At 49.1% G+C, this 17,695-nt stretch overlaps 1 protein-coding gene across 1 annotated transcript in view; it reads right to left on the reverse strand.

Moving 5' to 3' along the window:
* Positions 1 to 17,695, reverse strand: part of LOC142905344 (3'-5' RNA helicase YTHDC2-like) — a 53,148-nt gene that overhangs the window by 9,684 nt on the left and 25,769 nt on the right. Inside the window, exons 14-20 of the mRNA XM_076060546.1 lie at positions 17,449 to 17,536; positions 13,791 to 13,871; positions 12,594 to 12,676; positions 11,666 to 11,771; positions 9,504 to 9,623; positions 8,511 to 8,786; positions 6,505 to 6,631 (exon numbers count right to left, since the gene is read on the reverse strand). Of these exons, the coding sequence (XP_075916661.1) occupies positions 6,505 to 6,631; positions 8,511 to 8,786; positions 9,504 to 9,623; positions 11,666 to 11,771; positions 12,594 to 12,676; positions 13,791 to 13,871; positions 17,449 to 17,536 (881 nt within the window). The remainder of the gene's footprint in view (positions 1 to 6,504; positions 6,632 to 8,510; positions 8,787 to 9,503; positions 9,624 to 11,665; positions 11,772 to 12,593; positions 12,677 to 13,790; positions 13,872 to 17,448; positions 17,537 to 17,695) is intronic.

Here is a 17,695-nt window from a genome sequence, read left to right on the forward strand (position 1 = left end):
AGAAGGATCCTCTTGTGGAGCCACTCAAAACCATCACCTAACCCTACATTGCAGGGGTCACTAAAAAGATCTCCAAAATCCTGAATAAACACAAGATCCAGGTCCGATTCAAGACAGTACATAAAATCCGTGATTTAGTTCCATCTGTAAAAGATGCTGTTCCAGACATACAGTACCCGGGCGTTTACAAACTAAAGTGCCTCTGTGGTAGTAGCTACATTGGAGAAACCAAACGACATATCTCGGACCACATCCGCGAACATAAAGCAGACTTGAAACACGGTAGGACGAACTCCTCTGCCGTGGCAGATCACTGTTATAATTCAGTGGGCTCACATGACATTGACTTCTCCAAGACGGAGGTTCTTTGCAAACCAACCGGCTACCATGAGAGATTCGTTCATGAGGCCATTCACATATACAAGCACAGAGACAATTTCAACCGAGAAGATGGATTCTGGCTTAGTAACCATTGGAAAGATGTTTTAAATCATTTCTGTTCTTAATTAATTTATTTTACAATGACCTTCAGACCGCAGCTCTTTCGCCAGCATTGACTCTTAATACCTCTCACACCACGGTTAATGGTATGGTTTACAACATGGAGTATAATAGCGCCTCGCAGCTGTCTCTCTCTCCCTCCTCTGTTCCGACTATGGATGAACTCGTACGTCTGAACGGGGCCCGTAGCTATTCGTGTTGCTAAAGTTGAGGGTAAGAATCCACCCATTTTTTCGCCATATAGCATTGTGATATATAACGACTTATTGTTGGTAGCTTAGCTGATTGGAGAATATAGAGTTTATTGATAACATTAAGGTAATTTATATTTTAGTTTTTTATTGGTTCACTATATAGTACTGTGAATAGCTCAGATGTGTAGGCCTTGACTTCAACATAGTCATTTCTGTGACCAGTCACTAGCTAATTACTCAGTTATTTCAATGCTAAATTCGCCTAGTTATTTCAATGCTAAATTCTCCTGTTTGATTTGTACTAAGTGCCTCGGTGAATGTGTATGCTCTGACTTTAACGTAGCTATTTCTGTGACCAGTTACAAGCTAATCACTCAGCTATTTCAATGCTAAATTATATGCTAATTCCTTTGTCAAGGGGTGCCTCTGCGGATATGTATGCTTTAACTTAGCTATTTCAATGCTAAATTCTATGCTAATTCCTTTGTCAAGGGGTGCCTCTGCGGATGTGTATGCTTTAACTTTTAACATAGCTATTTCTGTGACCAGTCACAAGCTAATCACTCAGCCTTTTCAATGCTAAATTATATGCTAATTCCTTTGTCAAGGCGCTTTGTTTCCTCTCACACAGCTTAAAGGTCGTGATCTGAACGTGGCTCTTTCACTCCAGCGCTGTCCTACCAGACAGTCTCGTCCGTTCACCTGATGAAGGCCGCTTGTGTTGTGGCCGAAACGTCGTGAGAATATTATTGTGTTATTTTATTTGATCAATTTATTATTTTATTCTCATTCTACGTGACTTCACCGAAAGAACCAAAGAAGATGAATCATTGCAGTCACGAAAGCTTTAAATCGAAATTTAATGCATATATTATCAGAGTGTGTTTTTTGTTTGCGTTTTGACTGCAGGTATTGTGGTCAACGCAACCATGACTCCTTGTCTTAAAAAAGGTGTCAGTTTTGTTGCCAGATAAAAGGGTAAAAAAACAATGATCAACCATAAGACAATTTAGATTAAAGTTATCAGGCCAACTCCGCACTTTTGCGAGAAACATGGCTTCACCAATGATCTTAACACCTGTTGTTGTTGCCAGAAAAAATGGGAAAACAAATTCTGACACGTGTGACATTGATTCTCAATGTGGAGGGAGGACCCGGAGAAAAATCCACGTGACCACGGAGAGAGAGACACGCAAACTCCAAATATACAGCAGCAGCAGGCGTCAGGGTCGGGATCGAACCCACGACCTCCTGTGTACCAAGCGAGGTCGTTAACATTTTCCCACCATGGCACAGAAGGGTCCTGCCTAGTTTTTGTGGTAGAGGTGCGATGATGTTGCCGCTCCGTGTGTGTGATCCCAATTGAGTAATTTATAGATAATTGTTTTACAGCATTGGGATGTTTGACCAATATCAGTTACATTTTATGCTAATATTTATTTACTTACTATCAATGGCAGAGCCAGGCTTTTCAGGAAGGTGGGGGCAACCCCTCCAGCAATTAAAAATTGTCCCTTGCTCTTTATTCGACGCGTGTGCGGTGATCGAGGGGTGAATTTGAACCCCGTTTTGTGATCAGCATCGCGCTCGCTGAAGGTGTTGATGCCTTCAGCGAAGTCGTATCCTGTATATACGCAACTGCGCACAATTCTGTGAGTCGCTTATAACCGCTTTGCCGTTACTTATTGCCAATTGTGGACTCAGACTATTAACCTATCATCTCATAGAGTCCCTGGCACGTAGTAATAATATGGGGGTTGCAAAATGCCGATTTATTACCAATAAACCCCAATGATCCGATCGAAATTAGGGATTTCGATCGGATCATTGGCTGGGCACGTGCCACCCCCCCCCCCCCTACTGGCTCCGCCAGTGCTTACTATGGGATGAAATCAGAGAAACCAGAGGAAACTGTACAAACAAATAAACTGCACACAGAAAGTCGCCAAAATCAGAAATCGAACCCAGACCCTGTTTGCTGTGATGCACAAGTGTTGACACTGCAGTGTGTGTAAGGCTGCCAACCTGCCGGGAGAGTTAGTGCAGAATTCTCAACAATAAGAAGAGACGGACCACAATATATATTCCGAGTTTTTTTTTTCCCTTAAATCAATCCTCAATATCATTCCCATCGTGCCACAAGCATCGTGACGTGAGATGCGTCATCCTTTCAGAGGTCTCTCAACCATCCGTGATGGAGAGCGACCAACGGAGGCGGATATCGTAGAGCTACTACAGAGCTCCCGTTCAAGTGACCTCCAGTTGACACGTCGCTCTGTTGTATGAGACTAATATCAGTTGCATGACGGTCAAACTGAAAAATGTTAAATTCTCAGAGCTGGAATCTTAGCCAAATTAAGTGCAGAAGCAAATTTAATAGGATTTATTTTGTGTGCGGTCATTTGGTGACCTGGCCGAGACCGTAAACTTGCTACACTTAAGAAGCCGGTTTAATCATAACTCAGTGTCTGTGAGGCTAGGGATCTCTTTGTAATGTCTATGGGTCTCTGTAAATCTATGGGTCTCGATGCGAGTCATGAGTAGCCGGGATGAGACCTTCAGCTACCTTACACTTGAGCACCCGGCATTGTTACAGCTCAGTCCCTGTGACACTATGGATCTCAATCTAATGTCTGCAGGGTCTCCGTACATTTATGGGTCTCTATGTGAGTCTATTGGTCTCTGTGTGAGTCTGTGGGTCTCTGTGTGAGTCTATGGGTCACTATGTGAGTCTATGTGTCTCTATGTGAGTCTATGGGTCTCTATGTGAGTCTATGGGTCTCTATCTGAGTCTATGGGTCTCTATGTGAGTCTATGGGTCTCTATGTGAGTCTATGGGTCTCTATGTGAGTATTTGAGTCTCTATGTGAGTCTATGGGTCTTTATGTGAGTCTATGTGTCACTGTGTGAGTCTATGGGTCCCTATGTGAGACTATGGGTCTCTATGTGAGTCTATGGGTCTCTATGTGAGTATTTGAGTCTCTATGTGAGTAAATGGGTCTCTATCTGAGTCTATGGGTCTCTATGTGAGTCTATGGGTCTCTATGTGAGTCTATGGGTCTCTATGTGAGTATTTGAGTCTCTATGTGAGTCTATGGGTCTCTATGTGAGTCTATGGGTCTCTATGTGAGTATATGGGTCTCTATGTGAGTCTATGGGTCTCAATGTGAGTCTATGGGTCTCTATGTGAGTCTATGGGTCTCTATGTGAGTCTATGGGTCTCTATCTGAGTCTATGGGTCTCTATGTGAGTCTATGTGTCTCTATGTGAGTCTATGGGTCCCTATGTGAGTCTATGGGTCTTTATGTGAGTCTATGGGTCTCTATGTGAGTCTATGGGTCCCTGTGTGAGTTTATGGGTCTCTATGTGAGTCTATGGGTCTCTATATGTGAGTCTATGGGTCTCTATGTGAGTCTATGGGTCTCTTTGTGAGTCTATGGGTCTCTATGTGAGTCTATGGGTCCCTGTGTGAGTCTATGGGTCTCTATGTGAGTCTATGGGTCCCTGTGTGAGTTTATGGGTCTCTATGTGAGTCTATGGGTCTCTATATGTGAGTCTATGGGTCTCTATGTGAGTCTATGGGTCTCTATGTGAGTCTATGGGTCTCTTTGTGAGTCTATGGGTCTCTATGTGAGTCTATGGGTCTCTATGTGAGCATTTTAGTCTCTATGTGAGTCTATGGGTCACTATGTGAGTCTATGTGTCTCTATGTGAGTCTATGGGTCTCTATGTGAGTCTATGGGTCTCTATGTGAGTCTATGGGTCTCTATGTGAGTCTATGGGTCTCTATGTGAGTCTATGGGTCTCTATGTGAGTCTATGGGTCTCTATGTGAGTCCATGGGTCTCTATGTGAGTCTATGGGTCTCAATGTGAGACTATGGGTCTCTATGTGAGTCTATGGGTCTCTATGTGAGTATTTGAGTCTCTATGTGAGTCTATGGGTCACTATGTGAGTCTATGTGTCTCAATGTGAGTGTATGGGTCTCTATGTGAGTGTATGGGTCTCTATGTAAGTCTATGGGTCTCTATGTAAGTCTATGGGTCTCTATGTGAGTTTATGGGTCTCTATGTGAGTCTATGGGTCTCTATGTGAGTCTATGGGTCTCTATGTGAGTCTATGGGTCTCTATGTGAGTCTATGGGTCTCTATGTGAGTCTATGGGTCTCTATGTGAGTCTATGGGTCCCTGTGTGAGTTTATGGGTCTCTATGTGAGTCTATGGGTCTCTATGTGAGTCTATGGGTCTCTATGTGAGTCTATGGGTCTCTATGTGAGTCTATGGGTCCCTGTGTGAGTTTATGGGTCTCTATGTGAGTCTATGGGTCTCTATGTGAGTCTATGGGTCTCTATGTGAGTCTATGGGTCTCTTTGTGAGTCTATGGGTCTCTATGTGAAACTATGGGTCTCTATGTGAGTCTATGTATCTCTATGTGAGTCTATGGGTCTCTATGTGAGTCTATGGGTCTCTATGTGAGTATTTGAGTCTCTATGTGAGTCTATGGGTCTCTATGTGAGTCTATGGGTCTCTATGTGAGTCTATGGGTCTCTATGTGAGTCTATGGGTCTCTATGTGAGTCTATGGGTCTCTATGTGAGTATATGGGTCTCTATGTGAGTCCATGGGTCTCTATGTGAGTCTATGGGTCTCTATGTGAGTCTATGGGTCTCTATGTGAGTCTATGGGTCTCTATGTGAGTCTATGGGTCCCTATGTGATTCTATGGGTCTCTATGTGAGTCTATGGGTCTCTATGTGAGTCTATGGGTCTCTATGTGAGTATTTGAGTCTCTATGTGAGTCTATGGGTCTCTATGTGAGTCTATGGGTTTCAATGTGAGTCTATGGGTCTCTATGTGAGTCTATGGGTCCCTATGTGAGTCTATGGGTGTCTATGTGAGTCTATGGGTCTCTATGTGAGTCTATGGGTCTCTATGTGAGTCTATGGGTCTCTATGTGAGTCTATGGGTCTCTATGTGAGTCTATGGGTCTCAATGTGAGTCTATGGGTCTCTTTGTGAATCTATGGGTCCCTATGTGAGTCTATGGGTCTCTATGTGAGTCTATGGGTCTCTATGTGAGTCTATGGGTCCCTATGTGAGTCTATGGGTCTCTATGTGAGTCTATAGGTCCCTGTGTGAGTTTATGGGTCTCAATGTGAGTCTATGGGTCCCTGTGTGAGTTTATGGGTCCCTATGTGAGTCTATGGGTCTCTATGTGAGTCTATGGGTCTCTGTGTGAGTCTATGGGTCTCTATGTGAGTCTATGGGTCTCTATGTGAGTCTATGGGTCTCTATGTGAGTCTATGGGCCTCTATGTGAGTCTATGGGCCTCTTTGTTAGTCTATGGGTCTCTATGTGAGACTATGGGTCTCTATGTGAGTCTATGTGTCTCTATGTGAGTCTATGGGTCTCTATGTGAGTCTATGGGTCTCTATGTGAGTATTTGAGTCTCTATGTGAGTCTATGGGTCTCTATGTGAGTCTATGGGGCTCTATGTGAGTAGTTGAGTCTCTATGTGAGTCTATGGGTCTTTATGTGAGTATTTGAGTCTCTATGTGAGTCTATGGGTCTTTATGTGAGTCTATGGGTCTCTATGTGAGTCTATGGGTCTCAATGTGAGTCTATGGGTCTCTATGTGAGTCTATGGGTCTCTACGCTAGTCATTAGTAGCCGGGCTCAGACCAAGAAGTCGCTACACTTGAGAACCCAGTTTCATCGCAGACGGGAAGCCGAAACCTGGTACCCCAGGATCACAGCGGCCGCCGGCTGGACGCCCTCCGAAACTTTCCGAGCCGACCCGGCCGCTCGCCCTACCGGACGCGCGCAGATGACCCAACAGCTGCGTCCTCTTGCCGACGATCATCTCCATGGTGCCCCGGCTCAGGAAGCTACGCTCGCAGAAGGAGCGCTCCGAGCCTCCGGCGCACGCCTTCTGCCACGCCTGGCAGGACGGAGACGCAGACAGCGCAACGGAAATAAACTTTTTAAAGAGGCGGCGGTGACGTGGCCCGGCAGGAGATGCAGCAGAGGTTCACGGTTCGAATCTGGCGGGCCGGCCCTGGTTTTTTTGGTTGCGGGATGTTAACTACCTCGCCTGGTATACGGGATGTCGTGAGTTTTATCCTGACCCCTGATGCCCGCTGCACACGTGGAGTTTGCATATTCTCCCCGTGGTCGCGTGGATGTTTCTCCGTTTTTTGTTCTCTCTCCGCATTCAGAAACGTGCGTTTCAGAAGTATTTGGCTGCGTTAAATTTCCACGCAATAAGCCACTTCATTGGGCTATCGTCTGTCGGCCAGGTCGCTTCTGAAAAAGAGCCACGTAGCTCGATGGCCCTCGCTTGATAAAATAATAAAAAAAATTGACTGCCTTAGAGTGTTCTTCTTTGGTTCTTTCGGTAAAGTCACGTAGAATGAGAATAAAACAATACATTGATAAAAAAAATAACAGGTCCCTGCAGGGTGGGCTGGTAGGACAAGTCTCTGCGCTGTCTATTGCTGATTTTACACCCAACAGCACGAGATTTCACTTCGTTAAAGTATTGAAAGGGGACGGACGGACGGACACATTAATCTATTGCAGGCTGGTACACTCAGTTTACAACTTCGTTCCTACCAGTATAACACAATAATATTCTCACGACGTTTCGGCCATAACACAAGTGGCCACAACACAAGTGGCCGAAACATCGTGAGAATTTTATTGTTATTTTATTTTATCAATTTATTATTTTATTCTCATTCTACGTGGTGACTTTACCGAAAGAACCAAAGAAGATGAATCCTTGCAGTCACGAAAGCTTTAAATAGAAATGCCTTAGAGTGGATGTTACAGATCCTTAAATGCGTCACGCTCCAAAACGTGCCATTTTCAAAATATTACACCACCGCTTGGATCGCACTTTCAGGAGCAAAAAAATCGATGCCCGCTGTAGACGGACGAATTTCCCGCGTGCAGGCCCAGGTGCTGAGCCACCTCGTGGTGCCGCACAGGGGGTGCCCCTTCGTAGCGCGTCCAGGGTGAGGTGTGATGATGCGTGTCGCCTATCGGTTTCAGTTTCATTTATTTGGTGCAGGCAGGCGAGCCCTGTGAGCCGTTCGGCTCTTGAATCGTGGTGCCACGGCAACAAAGCAACAAAACGCGAACGAGAAAAACATCTTAAAGTGACTGCTACGTGTGACTCTGTGACTTTGTGCAAAAACAGAAAATCCAGGAAAAAAACAGCAAAATATTCCAGAAAAAGCACCGTGTAAACCACCAACGCTGTGTGCAAAAATCCCAGTGGGATGCAAGTCAAACAACAACAACAACAACCACAAGACAACTTAGATTTAAGGCCATCAGTCGAACTCCGTACTACAACAAACAAACATGGCCAAAACCAAAAAACGCAGTGGGCTTCGACGACAAATTATATCCAGAAAAATGTATATTTTTTTGGGTTAGATCACGCAAATATAAATGTGTCGTTAAACCCGCCACCGCCCGACACGGCCAATAAGTAAGGTTTGTTTGTGCTTGAATTTTAAATGTGGTGGGTTTACTCTCCCAACACACCGGTGTGCTGAAGACGAAACTCATTCTGTTGATGTGACAAACCTCACAAATTGGCTGCGTCGGGTGGTGGCGATAACCGACAACAAAAAACCTTTATTATGGATGTCGCTTATCACGTGGAAAGCGCTCTCCGAAATGCCACAGTGTAACGGAGTGGCGCTCGATGAAATGCAAATCTCACAGACCGACCGACATGCCAAACACACCCCTCCCTCCCTCCCACCCACCCACGTGACAACTGCAACCTGCGTCAGTCACCCCACCTGGAATGCCCGGAGCAGGGCCATGTGATCGCTGAACGTGAAGGCGGCGAGATTCCTGCGCGAGAAGGCGGCGGCAGCGCGTCTGTGCGCCGGCTGGCCGGGCGGCGCGAAGGGGTCGCGGCAGGCGAGCGAGCAGGCGATGGTGAGCACCGGGTCGAGGCACTTGAGCACGACGCCGTGCAGCACCATCTTGCTCAGGTGAGGCTCCGCGGGCAGGTCCAGCAGGCGATGACCCAGCTCCGTCAGGTCCTCCCGGTCGTCCATCGCGTCGATCGCCTGCGAGCACGAACACGCTCGCGCGTTCCTGGGTTGATGCCTTCGCGTCGTCGTCAGCCACGGCGCTTTGGGGGTCTGGCCCCCGTGACGCTTCACGCGGCCTTAGAGAGCACGCGGACCGGCGCGAGCGCCGCGGTGATGTCGCCGCCGCTCGGCGGCGAACGGCGGTCATCGTCGAGTTTTGATTCCCGCTCGAGGCCAACGCCGCCGACAATTATCTGAACCGATCCTAAAATGGCCTGCCTTTAATGAGTACCACCAGGTGCGGTGTGTGTAAACATTACCACTCGGGGAGACAGAGATGATGGCCGGCTGCGGTGCTGGCAACCCACCCACCCCCGGTGCGTGCGGCGCCGGCCTTCGTGCACGCTTGCTACCGGCACCTTGCCCCCGAAACGTCTGACAAGGCTACGTGGGGGATATTTGTCTCTGTGCCGTGAGCTCGCTTTGCGTTACGAACCCAGCGACCCGGGGTTTTTGTTTTTCTCCTTCGTACGTATATTGTTGCGACTCAATTGGTTTTTGGGTCAGGCCACGTGAATTTCCACGCACGCACACAAACACGCACACACACACGCGCGCACACACACACACACGCACACACACACGCGCACACACACGCACACACACATGCGCGCACACACACACGCACACACACACGCACACACGCACGCGCACACACGCGCACGCACACGCACGCACACCACCGCACCGCACCTTGAGGATCTGCAGGGCGTTGCGGACGATGAGATTGGGCGGGGGATCCGGAGCCTTGGCCAGGAACTCGGCGACCGGCATGCAGGCCGGCGCCAGCAGCTTGGTGTGCAGGCACAGTTCCTGCAGCGGCAGCGGCAGCGGCAGCGGCAGAGGTGGTGCAGGTGATCCCCCCCCCCAAAATAAATATCACCGTGATGGCACCCCCCCTCCCGTTGATCCTCTTTTTCTATTCTTTAAAAGCGTTGTAATAATAATAACAACAACAACAGTATCCTATGACGCTACACATTAGTTATTTATGAGGACCGAATCGCTTATTACAGCCACTACCAAGAAAATGAAAACCCGATTACCAAGAAAAAAAATCTCAAATGAATAAACGAATTAATGATTCTCGATTTGAGGCTTTCGTGACTGCAGGAATCCACAGTGTTTGGTTCTTTTGGTAAAACATCACGATGTTTCGATCGCAACACAGCAAGCGAAAAAAAACAATCCAGCAGTGGAACAGCTGAACCAGCGAGAGAGCTGTCACAGCAACAAGAGGCCAGGACCCTGGACCAGCCTTCCAGCCCTTTTGAGGGCTAAGGCTCGCCATACCCGGCGGTCAGGACCCACCGGGGCCAGCGGTGGGTCAGATAGCCTCCCCTAGGTCCAAGCCGGAGGACTCTAGGCTAGGATAGCGGTAGACGTGTGAGTCCCGCCAAGTCCGGAGGCTGTACCTCCTTAGGTATCAAGGAGGTTAGCGGTAGACGTGCAAGTCCCGCCAAGCTAGGAGGTTAGCGGTAGACGTGCGAGTCCCGCCAAGCTAGGAGGCTGTACCTCCCTAGGGTATCGGGTGAGGGGACAGAATATCCCTCTGTGTGTGTTAAGGATTGTGTAAGGAACAGTTACAATAAACAGAGTGTGCCTCCTGAGAAGTTTACTCGTCTTTACAACACTACATATTTGCGGTCTACACCACGGAGCCGCCGTTGACCCTGGCTATTGACCGAGCAACGCAACAGGTTCCTACCAGCTCCCTCCGCAGGAGAATGTTTTATATTCTGGAAAAATCTATTCCGGCAAAATTGCCCGATGATGCGGGGACGTAATTGCCGGCAAAACGTTGTACTGCTGAAATCGTAATTGTTGCGGATTCACTCTCCAACACTGCCGGTGGTGCCGAAGTAGTAAACTGATTGGCGCGTTTTGTTGACGTGACAAAACCTTGCTGGCTGGAGGGGTTGTACGACAACGCGTCGCTGTTGTGCTCACGTGTCGACCTGAACCATTCATGATGGATCATCACCCACCGTACACAACGCAAGCCGTTTCCTACACTCACGTCACACGCGTCACAAGACGTGGCGCATTCCGGGGCACTCTTGGTCAGGGGCTATGATGCTGCTGATGACGATGATGAAGTTGGCGACGATGAAGTTGGCGATGATGATAAATATTGGCGATGATGAAGATGGCGATGATTATAAATATTGGCGATGATGAAGATGGCGATGATGATAAATATTGGCGATTATGAAGATGGCGATGATGATAAATATTGGCGATGATGAAGATGGCGATGATGATAATAAATATTGGCGATAATGAAGATGGCGATGATGATAAATATTGGCGATGATGATAAATATTGGCGATGATGATAAATATTGGCGATGATGATAAATATTGGCGATGATGAAGATGGCGATGATAAATATTGGCGATGATGAAGATGGCGATGATAAATATTGCCGATGATGAAGATGGCGATGATGATAAATATTGGCGATGATGAAGATGGCGATGATGATAATAAATATTGACGATGATGAATATTGACGATGATGAACGTCTATCCCTGGGATACTGAAGAGAGGCACAGTGAGCCAGAGCGTCACACCGCTGACGGTGTCCACCGGCCGTGGCTTCGTGAGGATCGTCGAAAAATCTCTTCAGAACGGGGGCCAACGTCAGCCTGAAGGCCCTCGACGGCACGCGACGGCGCCCCCCTCACCCCCCCTCCCCGGGGGTGTTCGCTGTGAGCGCTGCGAGCGCTTCGTATTCATCAGTTGCGCCGGGCGAGTATTTGTTGGTGGTCTGCGACTCGCCGCGCCGTCTGGAACGCGCTCTTACCCTCGCGCGCCTTCTGGCTGCCCGTTGGCCCGCGTCGTCCGTACCTGCAGCGGCTCTCGAAGCAGCTCGGGGGCCTGGAACTCCGGCATGTTCCGGAAGCGCACCTTGCTGAACAGGTGGAAGCAGATGCCGGGGCGACACCTCCCAGCCCTGCCCCGACACAAAAAACGCAAAGAAGACGAGAGAGAGAGAGAGAATTCCCCCCGCGTGTGTGTTTATATCCCAGGCACTCGTTGTCGTTTCTTCCACAAATCGCGCCGTGGACGCGTCCCACGGGACCGGTGCCTCCGTCTCTGTCGACGCCGCCGTGTCCCACCGCTCGCGAGCGCAGCAGGTCACGCCAACACGAAGATTCCCCAACTGAGTCGCAAAGCACGGCGATGAAAAACCCCAGGTCGCTCGGTTCGTGGCGTGTCGTGTCCTCGTGACAGAAATGTAAACATCCTGCCCCCCCCCGTACGGCCTTTAACAGACCGCGGGAACAAGCGCCGCTAGCGGGCACCTACGAAGGGCCCGGCATTGCGGCTCAGGGGGAGGCGGGTGGCCGACGCCACGCCCGGCGCAGGAACGGTTTAGATGACCGTCGCCGCGGTTGACCGCGAGCGGGAATCGAACCAGGGTGGCCGGGTTCGTAGCGCAGCGTAGTGCTAAACCCCGACACTACGATGCATTCACTCACTCACTCACCCACTCACCTCACTAACAACGCTCACCCACTTTGCTTCTCCCCTTGCACTTTTTCGCTACAGAATTCACGCTCCCATCATCTCTTTTGCCCCGACGCGCTTACAGCCGGGGAACTATGCAAACGGTCGTGTTGGGAGCTACCGACAGCCCACTCGGTGACGAGTCACCTTGTACCAGATGAGATGACGTCGAGAGACGATGCATTTATGTACGTGTGTATAGTTGACATTCTCTCGCTAATCGGAGGTGCCAACAGTGTTGATGCACGCCCGTGAAAACCCATACCTGCCGCTCCTCTGGAGGCTGCTGGCCTGGGAAATCCAGACCGTCTTGAGCATGGTGGCCGAGGCGAGCGCGTCGTACGATTTCTGCAGGGCAGGACGGACGCACGGTCACCCAACCAGCGGCAAAACATTACCACCCCCGCTTATCTCTCCGAAAATTATAGCCATCATTTATTATTTTGCTTGTTCACCCGGGGGGGAATCGCCACCCAGTCTCAAAAAACTCTTTGTCTCAGGAGGGTCCTGCTAAGTATTCGCAATAGGGGGGGGTGGGGGGGGGGGTGGGACGATATTGCTACCCCAATTTGAGTAGTTTAACACGTGGGCTTTCGCGACCAATATTATTTCCTTGTTATATCGGAAAAAATCAGACTTCCTACCAGACAGTCTCGTCCCCTTCACCTGATGAAGGCCGCTTGTGTTGTGGCCGAAACGTCGTGTTAGAATATTATTATTGTGTTATTTTATTTTATCAATTTATTATTTTATTCTCATTTTACGTGGTGGTGACTTTACCGAAAGAACCAAAGAAGATGAATCATTGCAGTCACGAAAGCTTTAAATCGAAATTTAAATCCAAAAAACCTTATTATGAACCCAATTGAGTAATAATCTGCACTGGCTGGGAGGAGGAGGAGGGGGGGGGTGATATTAAAAAAATGGCCGGTGAAGCCGGTACACAATGGCCTACTCATCTCGAATGACGTCACGGGGTCTTTAACATTCCACCGAAGCAGACGCACGCGCAGTGGAAACGTATCGGATCGTTAAAACATTCGCGGCGATAGCCAGGGTGGCGCCTGCCAGATTCGAACCGTGAACCTCTTGCTGCTAGCGGCGAATGGGCTAGCCGGCGCACGGCAGCGTGACCGCCCCCCAAGTGAAAAAAAATTGTCTTCCACGAAACCGGTCCCTGGTGCCAAAAATGTTGAGGCTGCTGCTGTACAAGATGCAGCAGCAGCAGCAGCAGACACTCAGCATGAACAGAATATTATAAATACATTTTTTAAAATAATTAGCTAAATGAACAAAAAATGTAATAAGCGGAAGCGTATAAATAGGTCTTGAGGGGCATCTAAAAAAATGTACACAGATTCAGGGATCCCTGATATCTCGAGGAAGAGCGTTCCGTCGCTGATGCGCGCGTGTGTGCGCGTGTGTGTGCGTGCACGCGCTCTCTGCACGCGTGTGTCAGCACCTCCTTCACTTTCCCCGAGTCGATCACGAACACCACGTCGTTCAACGCGATGCCGCCCTCCGCTATATTCGTCGACAGGATCTTGCGACGGGGTTTGGGGGTTAAAACAGAAAATGAAAAGGGACGGAGCGAGCTGTGACCGCCTCCAGCCCGCACGCACACACACATACACACAACAACAACAACCGCCATTCGCCACTAAGTGGCGGTGACGTCACCACGACGCTTGTGCCAGGCTATGTGCACCCTGAGGCCACGTGAAGTGTCGAACGCCCGCTGGCAGGAGGTCACGGGGCAGGCCCAGGTGCCACGGGTCGACTGACTGAGATGACTGGCTGATGCACCACCTGTGCCCCCTACTGTGCCAACCTGCTGTGCTTTAGCCACCCGGCGCTCCGCTCGCTGTTGTGAGCGTCGCTCCTCCGCCCTCCGTTGTTGTTGGAGGGCGACTGCCTCCAACTGCCCAGTAGCATCCTTCACGAGCCTCCTCCACAGAGGCCGATCTTGACACCGCTGGTACCAGTCATCGGCAAGTCCACTCAGCTCCACGTCCTCCTGTACCACATCACTCCATCTCTTCTCTAGCCCGTGCCGCGCCCGCTCAGCCCCCTCAATCCGGCCAAACAAAAGCTGTTTCGGCATGCGGTGGCTGGGCATGCGGGCTACATGACCCAGCCATCGCAGCCTTGCCTGCCGGAGGAGCTCACCGATGGGACCCTGCCCAGATCTTTCAAGGATTTGTGAGCTCCTCACACAATCCAGTCTGGTTAAACCCAGGATGGATCGTAGGCAGGCCAGCCTAAATGTTTCTAACCGGCGAAGATGTTCCATTAGGGGGGTCCACGTTTCGCAAGCATAGAGAAGGGAGGGAATGACCGTGGCCGAGAAGACCTGAAGCTTAGTGCGGAGCGACAGACCAGGTAGCTTCCACACAGCGTTACGCAACCGATGAAAAGATATTGCCGCTCGACTGATTCGGAGTGAGACCTCTGCTGTTAAACTGGAGCCAGTCATAAGCACACTGCCCAGGTATGGGAAACTCTCCACTCTCTCCACAACTGCCCCATCACCGATTGGGAGTTGTGGTGGTGGAGTGTCCGATGGTACAAAATACCCAGGCAGGTGCTTAGTTTTGGTGGGGCTGATGGTAAGGCCCCACCTCTTAGTGGCATGCTCCAGTCTCAGCAGCAGCGTCTCCAACTCCTCCTCTGACTGAGCAGCTATTACCAAGTCATCAGCATACATAACGTGGTTGAGCAATAGGGAGCCATCCCTTGACCGCACCCGGGCATCGATTAGCCTCCCATTATATCTGTACCATATGGAGATTCCCCCGGTACAGCTATTGAAGGCTTCACGAACTACGTGGTCAAAATAGATGTTAAATAATGTGGGAGCCAAAGGACATCCCTGTCGCACCCCAAGGTGTACAGGGAATGGCTCTGACTCCCGGCCACGTAGTTTTACCCGGGCCCGCTCACCATCATGAAGGTCCTTAATGATCGTGAGCAGAGGGTCAGGTACTCCAAAAGCACGAAGAACGACCCAGAGCCCAGGCCTACTGATGGTATCATAGGCCTTGACCAGGTCAATAAAGCAGACACATACACACACACATACACACATACACACACATACACACACATACACACACACATACACACACACACACGCACATACACACATACACACATACACACACATACACACATACACACACGCACACACACACACATACATACACACACATACACACACATACACACACACACATACACACACACATACACACGCACACGCACAAACACACACACACGCACACACACGCACACACACACACACGCACACACACGCACACGTTCATCACCGTGAAAACAATCTTCTAAATCTAGACAGGATCGCCGCACCGCCGAACAAAATGGTCCCGTGGTTCAGTTTGCAAGCACGAGTTCACGTTTCGAAGTCGATGTTAGAAACATTTATGTTTCACGGAATGCGGTTCGTAAGTGCGGGTGTTCGTAAGTGCGGATATTCGTCAATGTGGGGTGTTCCTAAGTGCGGATGTTTGTAGGTCGAGGACCGCCCGTAATGAAAAACTATCATTTTAACCAAACTGTTGTTATACACAGTATCTGTTGTTTTAAATCTAAATTTAATTCTCGTTTTTTTTTTTACAAACGCATGTTGTCCAATTAGTGCGGTTGCTACGTATGGCGTGAAAGAAGTTCAACATCCATGACACCTACATTTTGATTTAAAGCTTCCGTGACTGCAGGGATTCATATTCTTGGTTCTTTCGGTAAAGTAATGTAGAAGGGAAACAATTGAATAATAAAAATATAAAACGATAAAATTCTCACGACGTTTCGACTGCAACACAAGCAATCATCATCAGGTGTGAAAACCACAACAAGAAAATTTGAAAAAAGTGGCGTATTTTTTAACGTTAGCACCACGGAGAGCGATTTGACAAGTTTCTTCAGATGGACGAGTCCATCTATGTTCGGAAAAGAGGAGGGGAGATGAAAAATAATGGATGCGGTCTAACACCTGCTTAAGAAGTCAGGAGTCAGGTGACTCGGTTATTCTGACGAAGACTTCATGGATTTGCACGTACAGGGCATTGCTTAGAAGCCTCAGCAACTCACAGCGGCCGACATCGCATTTCATCTCAATCGTTCCAAAGTCCTGCTGAGATGTAGCCAAGGGACCCCCCCCCCGGTGGCAGCTGTCCACTTGTGGCTCAAGGTGTACGCTGGGGCGTACCGAAAAACGGAAATTTGTCTATACAAGTTAAGCGGCGATGTTGCTTCGCGTTCTTCATTCCAAAATTAAGCAGTCTGTGAGTTAATGAATCTACCCCAACTGCACGCACGCAAATAAAACAAATCAGTTCAACAAACTTTGAACAGACTTTGAACATTCGAGCTCAATGTGTTATTATTATTATTTACGCTGCTTTACCCTGGAAAGGCCTCGCTGGCTTTCTCCACTGTCGTTCGTGAGCGTTTCTGCAGTAGGGGCGCGATGTCGCCGCCGCCGCTGTGCGCAATTCCAACTGAATCGTTCGCAAGGTTAATTTTTGTTGCAAGCGTTTGGATGTTTGCCCAATACCGGTAACACGGTGTGCAGGTTATCGATTCTAGATTTAAAGCTTTCGTGACTGCAAGGATCCATACTCTTTGGTTCTATTCGGTAAAGTCGCGTTAAAAAACAACAACAAAAAATTAAAATAAAAATTCACGACGTTTCGGGCCACAACACAAGTGGCCCTCATCAGGTGAAGGGAGCAGACTGTCTAGAGGACACCGCTGACCTCTAGACAGTCTGCTCCCTTCACCTGATGAAGGCCACTTGTGTTGTGGGCCGAAACGTCGTGAATTTTTTATTATTTTTTGTTGTTGTTTTTTTTAACGTGGCTTTACCGAATAGAACCAAAGAGTTTGGTGTGCAAGTTTTTTTGTTGTTTTTGCTACGGGAGAAAAGCCTCCGACAACCCGGAGGAAACCCAATGCACGACGGGGGGTTGAGTCGGGAGTCGAACCCAGGCTCTTCTCGCTGTGAGGCACGCGCGTTACCGCCGTCCTGCTCCCACCCCGGTGGACCAACATGGGAGCGACCAAGGCTAGAAGAGGAGACAACATTATAAAATACGCACAATTTTGCGGGTTCCCGGCGGCACGCTCCTGAGAACTCTCCTCTGGTCACACGTCTGCATGTTGGAGTGGAGGGTGAACACGTGGTACCTGCCACAACAAGCGACAGAGCTCTTTAGCGCCGACCGGCGGCCGACGAGTAGCGGCTCAAGCGGGGCGGGCCGCTGGATTCCCAAAACGTGAACCTCTGCAAACGAGCGGTGAGCTGCTGGGCGACGTCTAAACTAAACTATTTTTTTTATTTCACCA

Source organism: Petromyzon marinus, unplaced genomic scaffold (assembly GCF_048934315.1).
Source record: "Petromyzon marinus isolate PM22_M1 ecotype Great Lakes invasive population unplaced genomic scaffold, UKy_Petmar_22M1.pri1.0 PM_G_Scaffold_20, whole genome shotgun sequence".
NCBI classification, from domain to species: Eukaryota; Metazoa; Chordata; class Hyperoartia; order Petromyzontiformes; family Petromyzontidae; genus Petromyzon; species Petromyzon marinus.